A 19,988-nucleotide genomic window follows, 5' to 3' on the forward strand; every position below is an offset into this window, starting at 1 on the left:
TGGGGAGGGCTAAAAAGTCTAGTTATATGTGGTTCTTCTATTGTAATGTGAATTGGCGTTGATGAGCTATAGCTCAAGAAACGCTTAAGTATGATACGATGATGATGAATCCATGATGGAGGATCCTAAAGCCGGAAAGGTAGATCCAGTTAACCCCACGGAACACATTTCTGCCTGCAGTAAAGATCATGTTGTAACTGGTGAAAGTAATTATTCCAAAAATCTTTCTTTGATTTCGTAGTGTAGCAACTACTTGGTTTGCCAAGTTTTCACAATCTTCATAGTCTTCTTCCGTTTTTGTTTTTGAATACTTTATGTAGATTTTATTTCTTCATTGCAGTCCTTTCTTTTATCTCCTCGTTAACCAAGACAATATCTGGGTTTTTACTTTGTGATGTTTTTATTTCTAATGCTTCTTTACGGTCGTTTCAGTAGTTCTGTTACAGAAATACCTCACCACTGGTACTTCTACCATGTTGTTGTGGCGAGGCTTGAATATCCTAATGATTCTGAGAGTATCTACGCTACCAGCAGGGCCACCCAAAGATGAAAGAAAAGTACCCATTGAAGAAGGGTACTTCTTCGATGGGTGCATGGTGAGTTACTGGTCCTTCTTCGATGGGTACTTCGAAGAAAGGCCAGTACTTCACCTCTAAGAGGTAAAATTAAAATACTCAGAGATGAATGAGAAAATTAACACACTAATAATCCTTAAATATAATATTATGAATGTGATGTTTATCTTATCAAGAGCACATTTAACATTATTTAGATTTGTTTATGATCAAATAACTTTTCCTAGACAGCCTTTTTTCTTGATTAATGTAGAACGAATAGTAACAATATTCTTTTTTTCCATTTCGTAGAAAATTGCTATCGTTTAGCGACCAACTCCTAAATCCAGTGTGAAACATCATGACGTCCCCATCAGATGAACATACCGTCCCTGGTGACTACTACACAGCCGTCTATATCTGCATTTCTGTCCTATTAATTATGCTTCTGACACTCCTATTCTATGTCCTATGCTCCCGTCGCTATACACTGAACTGGTTCGAGAAAACTCAGTTAGCCACAGCTGAGGAAAGTGGCAAAGAAGAAGTCACAGTGACTGTTGACGCCGGAACAAACAACGAATGTCAGTCGGAACCTCTGCAGAAGAGTGTCGTTCGACACGGAAAGCTGACCCGATTTCTGCGATCCCAGAGCAGTGGCAGATTAGATAGCTCTTCATCAAGTCAGGGCTCGGGAGAATTCTGGGTGCCAGCGGGTCTACAACGTCAATCTAGTTTTTGTCAAGGCGATGCAGCGAATGAACAGAGCGGAGGTAAAAAGAAATGCTTTATTTTGTTTCATTTTCTGATTAGAGGTAGATAAAAGTGTTCAAAGTTTTATCTACCAGAAAGAATCATTACAAAATAAACATATTTTAGTTATTTGGGTTATTAAAAATGCAAATAAATAAGTAAAGAGAAATATTATAATTAATAATTGTTATATAATTAATAATTTGTCTACTTCTTAAATTTATTCAAGCTATCCACTTCCACAGCATCAGATGGAGGTTTGTTCCAATAATCAACCAGTATGAAAATTAATCCTGCAACCATCTTTCCTCAACTTAAATTTATGTCCCCTTGTGTGTTTTGTCCGAGACAGAGTAAGGATTCCGTCAGCTTATTCAATCCATTTAAAGCTTGAACATTCCAATTAGGCCTTATAGCAGGGGACCTAGTTTTCAAGGGATGCATTTCGCAGAACTGGAGTCTTTTTTGGTAAGAGTACCCTTTTCGTGTTCTGATTAATACTGTTATTCTCAACTGGATTAATCAGATTTCAACATTAACGGAAATCTCCTAAAAGTCAAAGCCATCTTCCAGCTGCGGTGCATTGTTCTTTGTTATGATAAAAATCCAACAGACGGAATGTACATAGTAGTGTCTCACGAGGAGGAGGCGATTTGGCTGCACTTCCAATAATTCCGACTTCTCATCCTACACCAATAATATAAAATTTTTTGTCACACCAGATTCAGCGGACAACATTCCTACCATCCGGGAGGAGATAAATGAAAGGTAGATAATTTCGAAAGCTACCTACGTATGGTTGGGCTAAAGATCAGCATTCATAAATCTGCCCAAATGAGCTTTACAGGATAAAAGTGCAATAATGATATTAAGTCTCCGTATATGATGCAAAAAAGCAAGCTTATAAAGTATCAGCTAAAAAAAAACCCATTCCCATATCACCTGTCCATCCCCTCATAAAATTATTCTTCTAGAACAGATCGAAGTTTGTTCTAACAATCAGCCACTCACTGTCACAGTATCATAGCTGAAGGCAAGTCTCCGAATCTTGCATTTAAATGTATGTCCCTTCTTGTAATAGTCTGAGCAAGAGGAAGAATGTCACCAGCATTCAGCTTGATTAATCCATTCAAAGCCTTAAAGACCTCAATCAGATAACCTTGTGAGTACCTAGTTTACAGATTCTGCAATTTGCAGAAGTTAAGCGTTTCTTGGAAAGACCACCCTTTCGTTCCCATCACTAGTCTCGTTGTTGAAACAATACTTCCATTAAGAAAGTGCAAACACCCACACCGACCTGGGTCTAACCTGAGACGAAAATATAACTTTTCAAAGCCATTTCAATGCCACAAAACAAAAGCCGTTGTGGAATTGGACAAGAGCTGTTGGGTGTAACCAACACAAAACTGGTGGTCCAGTGTATTCTGGCCACTTAGCTACTAGGAAGCAGCAGAAATCACCATGAAGGCTGCTTCCCATCCAGCAAGTTATCGACTGATGTTTGGTTTGGATGTAGATAGTACGTTCAGCAAAGTAACTCTTGAACAGAAGGAAGAGTTGTCTAGAACAACGAGCGATTCTAAGGCGCCGTAGGACACTCTTCCACCGAAGATTGTCGAAAGCGCCTACGAAATGAATGAAAAGTGCCAGTGTATATTTGTGAGTAGAGCTATCAATTAGCTTTATCAATTCAAAAAGCGCATCTTCACAACTACAACCGGTTTTAAAGCGATACTGAAAAGAGGAGGATAGATTACTTTCCAAAAGAAGTTGATTACATCTGTATGCTATGAGATTTTCTAATAACTTGCCTAAGTGGGATAATAAAGCGAAAGGCCTGTATGATTTAGCAATTTAGCATTACTTGGTGTTTCTCCTGGTTTTGGGATCATTTTAATGACAGCCAACTTCCAAATAACAGGGAAATTCCCAGTCAAGACATTTGTTAAAGAGTTTCAAAAGATGATTTGGCCTAATAGAGAAAAATCTTTTTTTGAAAATGCTTTCCAGTTGATCAGAACCTGGGCATTTGTTATTACTCATAGAAGAAACAGCATTTTTAAACTCTTCCATAGAAAGTAAAGGAGTAGAAATTAAAGAATCGTATTGCTCATTTTATTTCCTAACTCCAGAATGGTAGGCAGAAGAGTTCTATCATCATTGGGAAAAAGTCAATGGGGTATTTGATTGGCAGTTTGCATCCAGTTTAGAGTTTCAGGATTATATGAGATTACTGTATTAAAGATATCACCAGGAGCTAATTTATTTCTACTGATTTTTATATATAAGACCCAACAGATCTTGATTTCCAGCTATGTGCATAAAATTCTGCAAAGATTTGATCTTAATATTATATATTGCTTTAGTATATTTCTTCTTCTCATTTTTATAATTTAAATGTAACCTATTGACCACAAATAAAGGCTGTCTATTACGTTAACTCATTTGTCCACCCCGGGATACATTTTGTACTGAAAACTTTCCTTTTGGTAAATTTTGTGATGGCTGCAAAGATAGTATTTTTAACAAATATGTTTTTATCAGCCACATTGTAATAGAAGACCACAAAAATTCAAAGATATGCATTAAAATGCAGTATTTGTGTTTATTTAAAACTAAAGTTTGTTTATTTTAAAGTTCACTTTAAGACTAAAGTGCAATATAACTTTTCAATTTCCACCCTTTGGCCACACGGGACGTTTTCGGCAACTAATTTCCTCTTCAATTCCTTTCTCTCGGTATTTAACAATTCCATTCCTGATACAAAAGGCCACTCAATTTTGAATACCCTTTCTTGTTTCCAATTAACTTTAGCACGTGCCCTAATTTGTGATAGACTAAGGTGTTCGTGCTCCCATCAGAAACTTGTTCAATCAAGAGAGGGATTATCGCCGAGGGTAATCAGGCTAGCAGTTCATATAAAGGAGATTTTCACAAGCTTGCTATCAGCTAGAAACCGTCCGTCGCTGTCGATATCTCAAACGTAAGTGTTGTTTCCCTAAAAATGACTCGTGTGGGCGAAATCTAGAAGCCAATGAGAGAGAGAGAGAGATAAGATTCTGACCGGATTTGCAACCCTAAGTAGGCTTAACGAAATTTACTGCGCAGTAGTTCCAAGTAATAATAAAACTAGACTCTCTTATTCCAACGGTTGGCCACCCAAAAAACATTATACAATTAGCCTTTAATATTCTTATTTCAGTTTAAGATATGGCATACAAATATCCACAAAAGTAACTTTTAGCTTTCATTCATAAGTACTCGCGAGCTTGCATTTTTAATTTTGTAGAATTGAAGCTCTGTTTCTCTTTCCAAGAAAAACTGATGGTTACTTTTGTGAAGGCAAATCTTTGTATTAATATACGCCAGCAGTTGCATCGATGAGTTTCCCTGCTGTTGCTCGCCTACTGGTACATTAATTAAACAGTTCTAACTCAGCTTTTAACACATACTCGTTTTTCCAAATCCTCGTATTGCTACACAACAACAGCCCTGGAACAGACCACTAAATATTCTATATGGGGTAGCGAGTCTTACAACTCTGACACCAAAACCACACCCGTCTTTAAAAGTGGGACAAACCAGCATTACTCTAAGTAGATAAACTTTGTAATCGAGTAATGGTGTAATAAAATTAAACACTGTTTATGCCACGTATAAATTGTTGCAGAGGGGCACAAATAATGATACAGAGGGGCACAAATAATGATACAGAGGGGCACAAATAATGATACAGAGGAGCAAACTGCATATTAGCAAATAGATACCATTTTCATTGACTAATAGTAAAGATGCATGATATTGCAGCTTATGGACGTTGTTGTTTTAATACAATTTAACTAATAGTTAAGTTCTATTTCCAAATCTGTGCAGTACTGAACAAATATATCACCACCTTCAGGGGGCCCTCGTGGTTAGGACACATGGTAGAATATCCATCCTTCCTACATCGGGTAAAAAGATCCGAGTTCTGGAGTCGAACTCAAGTCTTTTTTGCTCAGTGAATGAGTTAGTCAGTTTGGTTTTTTCTCCCGGAAACTCGAGTTTTTCGTCAAGCATACAGAAAATCGACCTCAGCACACAGACAATATACACGGAGCAATATGGCCTTAGTTGCTGATGCTCCTAAAACCCTAGTACAATAAGAATAGTAATAATAACCTCTCGTGTTAGGGTTTTTCATAAAAAAATCTTCTTAACACAGTCTGGTTGGAAATGTTGCCACCTGATCGCGGGTAGTAGTTGTAGGGTTTTAGGAGCAGAAATTATCATGAAAACTAGTTCGGTATTGAAGTAAGAATTTAAACAGATGAAAGTCGATCTAATCTTAGCGATAGTTCTTAGAAAGGTTAAAAAAAACTGAAAATAAAAAAAAAACAAGCTGAATAATACATACGAAATCACCGAATAATTTGATTTTTTCTCCTATTCAAGTCTCCAAGTTTAAATTGAATTTCACTTAAAGGTTCTGCAATTGAAATTTCTCTGAACTTAGGATATAGCATAAAAACTTTTATTGTTGACGAAAGTTTTGATAGCACTTCTTTATGGCTTTCTCTGCAGACACTGATCTAGACTTTCTGCAAATTCTCATGAAATGTTTCAAGTGATTGCTTTCTACTGATGAACTGTCTGCATGGGCAGTGAATCAGCCGTTAATTCCATGGAAATTAAATGGATACGGTGTTATAATTTACTGTAACGAGATGGAGATAATCAATCGGATTAGAGAAGATCATTATTGATAAATCTTCCTGTGTGTTACCAGACTAATGATTTATTTAAGCTAAATTTCCTTCGGTATATACTGACAACGCTGTTCGTGTGAAATTACTGATCAAGGGGGATTCTATTTCATAGTATCATAGTACTTCATAAGGAGTGCAGTGTAAGATGTATGGCTATAAGGAATAAAATATATGCAATATTTTAAAGCATGTCGTGTAGAATTCATTGTTCTGTTCAGTATTAAATTGAAGAAGATGATAACGAATATACGCTTGTTGCTTGACTCATTACTCAACAGCTTTTATGGTAACAGAACACATGATGTCCTTGGATATAGAGCGAGATATTTTTATACAGGTGGCAGCAGGCAGTTTCATTGTGAACAACACTCGCAGTTTTTGACAAGTAATGCAATATTTATTAGTGCGTGCGTAAGATGGGTTTTCAAACAGGCATTGCCAATGTAAGAAGCATAATCGCATTCTTGATGTTAATTATATATTCTTTGTGAATTGCGTCATAAACGTTAAAAAGAGTCAGTACTTTTCTGTAGGAGGAAGAACGTAGAGACATTTTGTAACAGTATTAATTATTTTTTTTATTATTTTTAATCGTTATATTGCAAACTGAGATGTATTGTAATTGGACTATTGCAAACATTTTATTAACGTCGCATTTTAAAATTTGTGATCAAAGTCACCCTCGCATAACTATCTTTGTTCTCCATTTACAAGAATATTCATTTAATTGACTTTGCATTAGCAATAGCTACCTAATACTCCGTGGAGCTGTCTTTGGCCCGTAATACATCCCGTACACACGTTTTGGCATGGACTGCCTAAAGTATTGCAGGGTTTCCTGAGGTAGTGCTACCCATGCGTTGCACAATGTTTCCAGTAATGTCCACACATTGTCAGGTGATGATCGTACCATCGAATGTGATTTTCCAGTGGGTTCCAAACATGCTCAACTAGGTTAATATCATGTGAGTTGGGCAGCTATGGGAAGATGGAAAATTCATTGCCGCGTTCCTCAAACTAATTAGCAGCCTGTTGACTCTTTGTGGCATGGCGCGTTGTCTTGTTGATAGACGCAGTAGTTGCTGGTTGCACGGTCATTATGAAGAGGTTTACATGGTCACCAACGATAAAAAGGTATGTATATATTTGTGGAAGGGTGGCACCTAGATTATCAGTTCAACTCCACCTTATGTCACTGTGAAAATACAGAACTGTTTAGAAAAGACCAGTTATATGAGTTGTGTTTTGTTTTTGTATTTCGTGCGTTTTGTGTTGTTATATTATTCTCGACATTTGGCTACCCAAAAGCAGCGATCATCTGGAAAGCCGCTTCTGGTTGCTAGCCCCTAACCATGGGTAGATAGATCAACTCTACTATCATCACTGATCGTCTCTCGAGATTGAGACAATCCTACCAGAGGAGGAAATGCAATACCTGTGGTGGGAAAATTAAAGATCCTGGTGGCATAATCCAAGAGAGAGAGAGAGAGAGAGAGAGAGAGAGAGAGAGAGAGAGAGAGAGAGAGAGAGAGAGAGAGAGAGAGAGAGCCTTCCCCGAAGAATTTCTTTGAATTTGGGAAGAAACGAAACAGATAAAAATATTTAGCTTTAAAGAAAAAAAAAAGGTTAACGAGCACAGTTGACTATATATACATAGCATTAAGAGCTGTTTACACTATTAACATTACATTACATTATTTTAAAGGCACTGAAATAGAACATCCTCACGCCCAGGAAAAAAATCTGGAATGGCATCGACCTCAGAATCGAATGGAGAACGGTTCTCAGATCGTCGTAGACGGCACAATCATAGAACATATACCAATTTTCCCTGGCGCCACAGAAGCACAAGTCCGAATTGTATAATCCGAGAAAAGGAATGTTTTTCATTTAGTGATCCATGGCTCGTGATTAGGAAGGAAGTTTCAAAACCAAAGTAAATGCAGGATCTGTTCTTTTTCTCAATTAAAAAGGTCACATTATACAGAAATTTTCTTGTTACAGCAGCCCAAAGGAGCAGTGTCTCATCTTGTCTGTTAAAAGTTAACTATTTCATTAAAACATCATTTGTTTTCTGCCTTGGGATCTGAAGACAAATTTAGTTGAATATCAAGATTTTTGGTTGGGATCTGTTTGTTAATGAGGTAGCCAAGACCACGAAAAATTAGAAAAATCGAGGAGTAGCGCCGGCGAGAACTTGAAGACCAACTTTGCAGATTGTCTTAAAAACTCTATTTATGGACAATAGTATAGTTCTCTGAATGGAAATAAGTTTAGCTTGGAATTTTGAATTAACCCCTCTGAAATTATGCATCCGCTGCGAAAACAATTATAGGAATAAATAAAGCATGATTGTACAAAAACAAAGTTTTACGGGCATTACCAAAAACAAAGTATTTGCTCAATTACCACATCAAGATATTTTGTCTCTGTAACAATAAGTAATTGAGAACCATGGACTCGACCAACGGTAGCCTTCTAAGATCCAGTTTTGGCTTAAAAAGCATCATTATCTATATTTGTTTTTTGACCTGCTAATGGTTAGCTTATTTACGTCAGGCCAACTGCAGAGATCAGAAAGAACATAATTCGCCATTTCTTCAATAATACAACTGGATATACCAAACACGGTAATAGTCAAATCGTCCGCAGAGGTAGAAAGCTAGGCGTTCCCATCGAACTGTTGATCAACGGTGACCACAGGATCCACGCATGCCACAAAAACAGTCCCTAATCCATAACACCACCGCCTCCAGCCTACCGAACACCAACAGTGCGTCAGCATGATGGAGTTGGAAATGGGATTCATCAGACAAGGCGAAAGGGTTCCACATGTCAGTGGTTCAGTGTTGGTGCTGTCTAGGTTATAATGTACAAATGTATATAGACACCCCCTTAGCTGAAGGCTGTTCAGGGGTGAAGCATATACAATAAATTGAGTTAAGTTAATAATAATAAATCCTTTTTTTTCGTTTATTTTTGGAGCATGATTGACCTATTAAATAAGACATAAAATCCAACCAAGAAAGAATTATGAGGCGTAACTTCCTAATTAAACGAGGTACTTTTAATTAGCCGTTAATGATGTTTAATTTACGACGAGGTCGTTAAAAATCTAACGCTTCCTGTGACTTCTACATTGTAGGTCATCCATCATTTCTCTTCCCTACTTTCACTACTTTTACTTCTGTACCATTCAATCGCTCAGTTCCTATTATCACTGGTAAATTAAATCATATTATATTAAGTTTATTACATTAAAGTATAAAGGGAACACAAATTATCTTTACAAATTCATTGATAAATTATCACAAACAGAACAGAGTGTGTTTTGCAATTTATTCAAACCAAATCTTCCATCCACGTGCAAAGAAACTGCTGAACAACTTACAAGACAGAATTAAGACATTATCACAACCAACAATCTGTGTCTGTGTTTGGTATAAACTATATAAAGAGAGAGGTAGTGTCTGACTACTCTGATTTATCATTGTCTTACTCTGATTTATTACTATCCTTAGTAATAAAGCTGTGTTGTTCAGGCCCATTAATATCTAATGTAATCTTACATTAAGCTATAGAAATATAACAGTGATGGTACATGTAATTGAAAATTAAGTTGGAATTTATATCTGCCTTTATTGCATAAGAATCCTTGAGTGCTGAGAAGGCGGTGTACCACATTTTAAATTCAAGTAGATGACAGATTGTTCCATCTACTTTCCACGCTAAACTGAAACGTAAAAGAAAAGTATGCTGAAGAGATAAAGATAAATTACAGTTGATCACAGTGCTGAAATAAGATTTCGTTTGAACAAGGGAAGGAGGGCAGTTTATGTACAAGGTGTGGCAATAAGGTTCCCGTACTGGTACTGTTGCGATCGTGTTAGACGAGTTGTTGTAGTTCAAACTTCCTCTAATAATGGTGAAACAGAGATTTTCCAGTAGATTGGTAGGTTGCAAGTAAAATGATAGCCAGTTTCGTTTGTAGCGTGAACATTCCGTGTGACGATTGCAATGGAGCAACGAATAAAATTTCACTTTAAACTGGGAAAATCTACAACAGAAACGCATTAAATGTTAAAAGCTGTTTATAGTGATGATACGTTAAGTTATACCAGTGTGTCTGAATGGTAAAAGCGGCTGAAAGAGAGACCTGCGGATGTTCGCGATGATGCAACAAGTGAGCGTTCCGTCAACCTCTCGAAATGAAGACAGGGTTGAAAAAGTTCAGGAAAAATTGGCAAAGAGATCGTCATTTGATCCTCAGAACGAGGCTGAGGAGTTCGATATGAATAAGGGACGATTCACAAAATTATGCATGAAGATTTAAGGAAAAGGAAGGTCTGTGCAAAATTTGTGCTGCATAGAAGAAGAAGAAGAAGAAGTATAGCCTCACAAATGAGCAGAAGCAACGGAGAACGTCATCAAGTGAAGACTTCACCCAGACTTTTCAAGACAATCCTAATTCCCTTGACTATATTGTCATTGGAGATGAGTGTCGGGGGTTACAACCTAGAGACAAAGCATCGGAGCAGTGGACTTCAAAATCATCACAAAGGCCCAAAAAGATTCGTTTACAGAAATCCAGGATAAAGACGATACTGATCATGTTTTTCGATAAACAGGATGTGATTCACAAGAAATTTGTACTTTGAAAGGAAGAGAGTCAATGCTGCGTTCTACGTAAAGGTGCTTCAAAGACTACTGAAGCGCATTTCCCGGGTGAGGACTCATTTTACAGAGAAAGGCAGCTGGTTCTTGTTGGATGGAAATGCTCCCCCCTATTCCACACTTGTTATGTAGACAATTTTGACGAAACAAGGCATGGTGCAGATCAACCATCCACCCTACTCTCTAGCACTAGCGGACTTCTTCCTATTTCCCAAGGTGCCCTCAAAGAAAAGATATTTCAGGATGTTTAGGATGAAAAGAAAAACGTAACCGCCGAAGTGAACCTCATCTGTATTGAACGCCTTCGCCGACTCCTTTCTTTTAGAACGGTGTAATAAGTGCATTGAAGCAGGTGGTGAATAAAAATAAATCAATTTTTGAGCTCTTTCATTTTGTATTCTCTTTATTGTACCAATCCGGGAAATTTATTGCCACACCTACGTATAATAACAAAAGGAATTTACTTAGAATGCATAATGGAATGCAGCTCTGTTTTTGATCGTTTATTTTAGTTACTTTTTACTATAAAGAGGTGCTATAAAGGTCATCTATCAATATTGCAGATTTATTCTAGCGATTATGATACTTCATTAGGGCCTACAAAATAAATTGAGTAAGCTTACAAGTGATCTATCTAAAGGTCTATTTAAAGTAAAACAAGTTCTCAATTTAAACGTTTCCTTAATGCAGAAGTGGGTAAATATCTAAGAGGTGTACCATATAAGGTTTTTTTCTTGAAATTGTGGATGGAATTTTAGGTTCTCTGGAGGCGAAAGTCACACAAATAATAACGACTTACCTTTTTAGGATAGAAAAGAAACAGAACCGATCAAATAATGAATGAAAAATACGAATACCTTCTTTTAAAATCTATTTTCCATAAATCCCAACATTGTTTTCCATTACAGACACCTCCAATAGGACTACTCTAAACGGATTAAATTGATACATTTACATAAATTCGATTAGCTGAGCAGTTTCAGAGCGTGCCGCATTTTTATTTAATGTTCGTAGCACCTGATCACGCTTCTTTTTATGTTAAAACTTTTAAAGCTGCGTTCAAAAGATAGCAGATGTGCTCGAACAACAGGACAGGTCCGAGCACATCCACGCAAATAAACACATTAAATATGTATCAGCTATCCTCACGCCTTTGCAACAGATCTGAATGCTAAACAACTCACGCTGGTATATGCAGGGTGGGCTATAATGTCTTTTTTTTAACTATTAAAAATGAATGACTTGAAACTATATCCTGAATGTAATCCTGAAACAGATTTTTGCATTCTAATTATGTTTATAAAAATATTTTGCAGTTGTATTTTCAACCTTCAGATGACAGCAAGGGTGTTGTGTATTCATAACTGTCACTGCAGCTAGTAAGAGAAGTGTGAGTGGTTCACAAACCGATTTGTAAGTTAAGCGAGCTGAAAACCCCGACCACAATGATTCAGATTGGGAAAAACCGTACTCCCTCCTTCTAATTACAGCCTCAATTGAAGAGGACATTAGAAACTCCAATCGACAGAATCAAACCCAGACCTCTTCAAGACAGCGACCAGTGGTTAAACCACTATACTGTTAGGGAAGACTCGGGGATAAGAGCCGGGACTTAATATTTTATCTTCGCATAGGGTGAAAAATTGATAAGTACAGCCAAAAAAAAAAAAAAAAAATTCCATATTTCGAACCCCAAAGAACTAACTGATCTGCTCATGGATAATATAACCATAAATTTTATGTGGTAGCTTATGCAATCCATTTTTCATTCATCCAGCCGGCTGTTTAAATAGGAATTAATTAATTAACAGTGAGTAATGCAACGGAACATGATATACAATAATTCCCCCTTTTTTTTTTTTTTAATAATCGGTAATGACCAGGATGGAAGACATTTATGTTTTCTATTACCGCTGGAGTTCTTTAACACTTCGATTATCAGTTCATTGTGTAGGTGAGAAAAAGTATTAGCAGGATTAAAATTGGTGACAAGTGTCTGTATAAAGTACACCGATTGGGCGACCGTCAAGGGCAATGAATGATTGCAACAGACAGAAGACTGATGAACTGACGGAATAATTGGCAGATTATGTAAGCTGGGGCAACTGCCAACGATTCCAGAGAATCGTTGGCAGTTGCCCCAGCATTGCCATAATGCTGTTGAGACACTGGTCAAAGATCTTGGATAGAGTAGGTTCGGTTGTAATTGGTTACTGGTGTGTTGTGAAATAGCATAAAAACGTGCTTGGAATTTCTTCAGCGGGAAGAACAGGTGGAGGATTACTTCCTTAGAATGATATTAATCGACCATGAATCCTGAATTAAAACTATCATAAATTTGAAGTTCGAGACATTGACAACTGCAGGAAAGGTAGGTTTTATATATTTATATTTTATTTTTGGGATATTCATTGATCTTTTGTGAACTTCCTGCCTGAAGAGTCAACAATTAACACAGAATTGAATATGAACGCTCTACGTCAAGAAATATCGCAAGCCAGAAGTCTTTTTTTTTATCAATTCTTTTTCATCCTGCATATCACTCAAACATTGCTCTACGTGACTTTTATTTATTAGAACCTATTGTTATCGTGCTAGAATGTTTTTGGCACAAGGACCTCATGGGCCATATTGTGTCTTTATTAGAGCCTCTCAAGGATGTTCTACGAAGAGGAAATGTTTGATTCTGATGGTGACATGAAGGCAACGGCTCACCGCTGGCAACATAACATTACACACCAAAATCTTGTATAACGGGAGACCGAGATAATCAGAAAAAATATCGTTATAAGGAATTATTATTATTATAGAAATGTTCCATTTTTAGGAGTACGACATATAACGACCATTAGTGATTTTCAGTCAGTTTAACGACGTTAAATATAAGGAACTTATATGGTTATAATGAGCAAAATATAGATAGATATCAAACTTTCTTTATAATCCTCATTGTGGTCGTATTTCTAATATCGGATTTTGTTCTTCATTAATTAACATTAAAATTAATCAAAGAAATATCTAAATGTATTTCTTTTAGATATTCCAAAGTAATGGAAATCAGGAGACGTCATTACAGTGTATCTGTAAATTGTGCATACGTATAGTCGGCTTGTCTATTTTGATGGATGAAAAACCAGAGTGTCAGGAAGAAAAAAAAGGGAAAAAACGTTCCAAGACCGATTGACTCTGTACAGTCTGAAATATTCATTATGGAGAAAAACTGGTATCTGCTCGGTTTAATTTTCTTTTACTTGATTTTCGCTTCTATTTTCATTATTTATCCCAGTAGTTCCTTTCGGTTTTTCTCTCTTGTCTGCTCAGCCTTCCGACATATTTCCTTTTTATAAATCCAAGCTTAAAAAATGAGGGTTTGAAAGGTTGTAATCATGATACGGAAAGTTAATCGAATGCTCTGTGGATTTCTTTGACTTTGCCAGTTTCCGAATGCAATTTTTGTGCATTTGTCAGTCACTGCGAACATTATATTGGCTTCTTTTCGCAAACTTCTAATACAGCTTTCCGAGTAACGCCCACCACTGATTTCTTCAAAGAGAAAGCAATGATGTGTTGTACAAAAGAACAGAAAGCAATGATGTGCTGTCCAACTCAAAGGATACAAATAATTTCTTCTCAGTCTTCTGAAAGGCCTAATTCAGTCGAAATAAATAGGTTTGATTAAAATCTATTCATTCATTCAGCTCACATTCTCTTTTATTCAACCAATTTCATGAAAGTAAACCTCAAGTATCATCAGAGGAAATACGTTTTGGAGGTTGTTCAAAATTAGAAACAACTTCAATCTATTGTCGAAAAACAATATGCAAAAAAAAACAAAGTCAAAGGATATCAAAACTACGCTATCGTAATTGCAAATTGAAAGAGCAAATTATGTAATTTCTTTAGTGGTTTATTTTACAAAAGTTCTATTGTTTTTGTTATTATTTAGGAAAATCTAAAATACTCGAGTAACAGTTCTAAGTGTTAAAGACTTGGAAAAGGTTGGAAAGCTCCCCAAAAGTATCTCATGTCATTGATGGGATTTGAAATGGAGCCTTTTCCACCCCTTTTGAGGAAGACGATGATTATAACCCCTGTAAAATCGTAAGATTATTATTAGTAATTAGTAAAATAACAACTTTCACCAAATTCAACTTCCCAGTGTGGAAAAGAGTAATTGCAATTTTGAAACTTTTCAGCAAAAATATAGGGAAGTTTATATTAAAATTTGATACTTAAAATCATAAGTATCATTTTCTTTTTCTATGTTTTTATTTTTTCTTTTCTCAGAGGAAAGTATTCCTGGAACACCGAATACCCCACTAGGGATCAAGATTTCCCCTTTCGCACTCTCTCAGATGGGTGTAGCAGCTGAAAGAGGCGCTTCTCCACTAGTAAAATATGTTCAACCCCCATCAAATACCACCACCACCAGCAGCAGCAGCAGCAGACCAAGGGTGGCATCCATGTACAGCAAGCTGGACCATACAAAGTTTGATGCAGCCATGTATCAAAAACAGGTAAAAACATTATATTTATTAACACATTTTAAGTGATATTACTATAGCGTGAACATATCTCTACGCTTCCACTTTGTGCATTGATTTTTCGCTTTCTTACCTTTCTATCGGAATAAAAGAAGGGTTCCAGCACTTTTCTGTTGAATAAAATATGAATGTGATTGACGTTATTAAATGCAATAGGCGTGATAAGGAAGTACATGATAGTTGTGCATGAATGACTTGAGCTCTTAGGAAAAATTAGATGGGTGTAAATGTTAATAAGGAATCGTTGAAAGGTTTTCAAACTTTTGAGATGTTTTCAGAGGTTTGTTTTATGGATACGTCTAATTTCAGCTATTTTTTTATGTACGTTAGAACCCTTGACAAATAGTATACGTTGAGAATGAAGATTTTATTTAAAGATAGATCCTGGATGGACAAATTATATCAAAAGACTGATATTAGGCACACTTCAAACGTCGAACTGGTAGTATCAGATAAATGACGCATGCGTTGTGGCAGTTTCCTTCAAATGAATCTGATTTTTATGCTTCTCTGCTAAAATTTTTCAGTTTCCAAGAGAGATTATAAAGTTCAAATTATTAATGTTCGTGCCAGTATAGTGCAAAGCAGTGAGTAACTAACGCAGGAAGACAAAAAAAAACAACAACAAGGGTAATAATATACCTTTCCAAAATAAGGTTTAAAAATTGTCTATATAAGAATATGAATAATAAGATAATAATAAATATAATGAGAATGTCTAAATGAGGTTAAAAATGTCATCATTTTACTCGCTCATTTATAAGTTATTTTTTAATAAAAACCACCATTGTTGCTTTTGTTATTGGATTATTTTTTTAAATGTTTTTTTCTGTCAATCATGAATAAAGAAATGTTATTATTTTTATCTTAAAGTTTGTAATTATTAAATGTAAATTTATTCGGGCAGCTTTTCTTTTTTATTAAGTAGATGTACTGTATCTAAGTTAAACATTATTTATTATCACGTAACTTTGTTTTAACTGGACTTTAAAATATGGCAGGGATTTTCATAGATCTCTTTTCCTGCCCTATAATTAAAAGAAATATAAGGGGACATCCACTTTCGTAATGCTATGTTTTGGAAGCTAATTCCCTAACTTCATTCGATTGCTGCTTAGAATCACTAAACGATTATTTTAAGTTTTCAACCAAAATAAAGCAATGTGATCTACAGTTAATGGCTACGTTTCGGGAACTCACTATGAATTAAGTTAAATAGAGGATAATTTTATTATTTACAATACTATGTATTCTAATTACATCCACAGTATTATATATACAATTTACACTCCATTATATATACAATTATCATCTAATTATTACACTTTTGCTTATTATTTAATTAATTAATTAATTAATAAATACAGTTTATGAAAAATTCCTCGAGGTACTCTCTAAATTAGGTCGGAAGGAATTGCCTGTTAACGTGATGCTGGAGTGGAGTTTCTTGGTCCGGTTGTGGAGGACTGAGAGAGGTAGGAGTGGACTGAGTGTTTATATAAGTTGGGGTTGACTTAGGTGTAGCCAATGAGAAGTTGCTGCGTGGCTAAACCTGGCGAATTTTATGAACAGGGATATAGTACGAAGGGAAGATTAGGCTGGTTCCAGGATTAAAGATCCGTGGTGAAGGAAGATTGAGGAACGGTTTGAGAGTATATCTATGGTTTCAATCAATGCATATATTATTATCAAATTGAAAACTTGTAAAAAGTCTACGGATCGAAAAGCTGAAGTGTGTATTCCAAAAAACCAATCTCCCGTATCCCGTATCGCAATATATCTTTTAGAGAGGAGTCCTCAGAATTGGATGGTGAATCTGGTGATTAGGATAATTGGAATTATACCCCAGAGCCCAGTTCAAGTAAAGCGCTACATTTCCCAAATCGACCAGAATTGGATGATTCAGTGAGGGACTTGGTTTAGCCAGATCCAGTGCCGAGCCGCTGGCGTCTCATTCAAAAGAATGCAATCTATTGGATATCAGCTGAATGATTTCCATATATAGATAAAACACATATCATTTATGCACGTTTTCACACTGTTGCAGAACCCCTGTGCTATTGTTCTGATATAATCTGATTGATCTTTATGAAGAAATTCGCATTAATTACAATCCAGAAAAGTGGCATGTTTTCATAGACAGCTCGAGTAAAAGTTTGAAAGCTGTGTTGATTCATATTCTGTACAGAAGTTCAACATTGTTAATTAAATCTGATGTACTTTCTTTCACTTCTGAGAAAACTGTTAATGCCATGCAAACATTGATTGTGCAAAGACAGAACAGGCGCGCTTACCAGAGATGATAACGTAAACGTGCAAAATCTTCCGCTATTAATGCTTAATCTCCGGGGAACTCTCCTCTCTCTCTCTGGAAATTCATAAACTTCACTTCGAAGAAGTTTCATTTTAATTTCCGACTTTTCTAATGAAATTTCAAGGTTGACATTCCCGTTAATCCTCCATCTTCATTCAACTGTTTTCACGGAAATTAAAAGCTTAATTTTATGGTCGAATCTCTTCCGTAGTACTGAGAATCCGTTCACACCAATGAAGAATTGTAAATAATGAGTGCGACCATCACAGTTAGGAATAAAAATAAAAAAAATCGCACATCACGTCTAAAAACTTTCCATTTATCAATTTTAAAGGAAAATCCCTAAATTAGATATTGAAACGAAATAAGGAATAAGAAGTAAAAGTTAATTTAATGTATTTTATAGTGACTCCGAGCAGGTTTAAAATTCTTCTGTTAACACAATACTCTCAAGCCGAAGACTGTGTGTACTTTATGATAAAATTTAATTCTATACAGTTCAATTTAATAGAGTTTTAAATGTTAACTTGAACTTTTGAATGTACATTCGTATTCACATGTTTTTGTTCCAAAAACAGAATAAGTTCACTTTCTCAAAATGCTCAGGGTCGTTGTCGATTACGAATACGAGCACATTCGTAATTATTCGTGGAGTTCGAACTTAGAACCAATGAGAATATATTATTTATATTTGTATGTACACTGAATGATTACTCACTGAATTATGACCACCTACCTGATACCGTGTTGGGCCACCGTTCTCATGGTTAGTTAGTTATTGGAAGTTTGATGGCGCATCAGCATCTAACCAACCGTTATCATGGCCGAATGCGCCAACCGTTCTCATGAATAACAGCCGCTATTCGCTTATGCATTGACTCCACTAGCTGTCTAAAGACGTCCGTAGGCATCTGCAGCCATTGTAAGGCTTTCCAGGTCGAATAGTTGATGATTGCGTGTTCATACGCCTCACTTACCTTCCAAAATATCGCACAGGCAGATGTTCAATTGAATTGAGGTCAGGCGAATTTGGAGGCCAATCAAGATAGGTGATATCTTCACTTTGTTCCTCCAACTACTCGTGCACAGTGTGAGCCCAATGACACGGTCTTGGAAGATTTCGTTTCTGTCTGAAAAAAAAAAAAAAAAAAAAAAAGAAAAACGCAACATGGCAGGGTTCACAGGGTCTCATAAGAGCTAGCGATAGACCTCACCAGTGAATCGTTGGTCTATACACACCAGGGATTCTAGATCTTACTAAGCAAAACACGCCTCATATTAAGCAACCATCGCCACCTACCTGGGCAGTGGATGGGTGCATGAACTCGTGTTGCTTGCGTAACATGTGAAGGCGTCCTTCGGCGTGTTTTTGGACTCATCGGATCAGCTCAGTCGTTTCTAATCCTCCAGTGTTCAACCAGTGTGTTATAGACACTACAGCATTCGCCATCGACGATGATCAGCGGTGAGGAGAGGGTGTTTCTAAGGTCATCGGCTGCAGAATACTATAGCAGACTACACAAGAGACGTCCTCTTGGTCGTCTGCTGTAGAACTCCATACATCTGAATGTGCGGCGCATTGTCATTTGGTACATTGTTCTTGCATTCCTCATATTGCATTGTGATGTCAACTGTTGCACAGTGACCGCTGAGCCCTACAGCGTTCTGCACCCTTCGCTCACCACGAACATTCGCCTTGAGTAATCCTTTACAGTTCTGTCGGCAGGAGGTCGTTTGTCCCATTCAACAACATTTTTTGTATACCTTAACCAGAGTGGACCGTGAGAAACCGACAAGACGTGTGTTTCCGATATGGAAGCACCGGAGGCACGAGTTCCCACAATCATGCCCTTTTAAAATTTCCTGATATTTTTACTATGTCCCATGATTGTTACTTTATCGCTTTGACTTGAATGACCAGATGCAAATTATCACGGCTCTAGCGTACATTTATTACAAAAATATTTTTTATGTGTATCTTATATATATATATTTTTTTTTTCCATTTTACACTTGAATACGTAATTAATGTTTTAATTTATTATCATATTAATTATGTGTGTTGACTCAACATATTAATTTATTTGAGTTTTTTTAAAAAACCACACAGTCTACAGAAAGTTTCAATTAATAATTCGGCTTTTGTTACAAATATTTACATTTGTGCTTCACTGTTCGCTGTTTATTCTTCCCAGGAGCTCTCTCAAGACAGTTTTCCAGAAGACATGCGTGGCTCTGTTCAGTTTTCCGTCACCTATAATCCCCACTTTTCTTTTCTCTGTGTGCATCTAATACGAGCACGCGATCTCATTGCCAGGGACTTCAGTGGTACTGCTGATCCCTACGCCAAGGTAAGTGCTAGCTAGTCTACAGTATTCTGAAAATGCGATTTTCTTTTTTA

General features: G+C 36.4%; 1 protein-coding gene across 2 annotated transcripts in view; it reads left to right on the forward strand.

Moving 5' to 3' along the window:
- The window catches only part of LOC150087879 (synaptotagmin-5-like), an 88,963-nt gene that overhangs the window by 60,054 nt on the left and 8,921 nt on the right, over positions 1-19,988 (forward strand). For both annotated transcript variants that reach the window (XM_090370490.1, XM_090370491.1), the window contains exons 2-4: positions 867-1,327; positions 15,017-15,246; positions 19,783-19,938. In XM_090370490.1, coding sequence (XP_090226616.1) covers positions 916-1,327; positions 15,017-15,246; positions 19,783-19,938 — 798 coding nt within the window. In that variant the 5' untranslated portion in view covers positions 867-915. The remainder of the gene's footprint in view (positions 1-866; positions 1,328-15,016; positions 15,247-19,782; positions 19,939-19,988) is intronic.

Source organism: Mastigoproctus giganteus, chromosome 3, assembly GCF_048544385.1.
Source record: "Mastigoproctus giganteus isolate SK-2022 chromosome 3, ASM4854438v1, whole genome shotgun sequence".
NCBI classification, from domain to species: Eukaryota; Metazoa; Arthropoda; class Arachnida; order Uropygi; family Thelyphonidae; genus Mastigoproctus; species Mastigoproctus giganteus.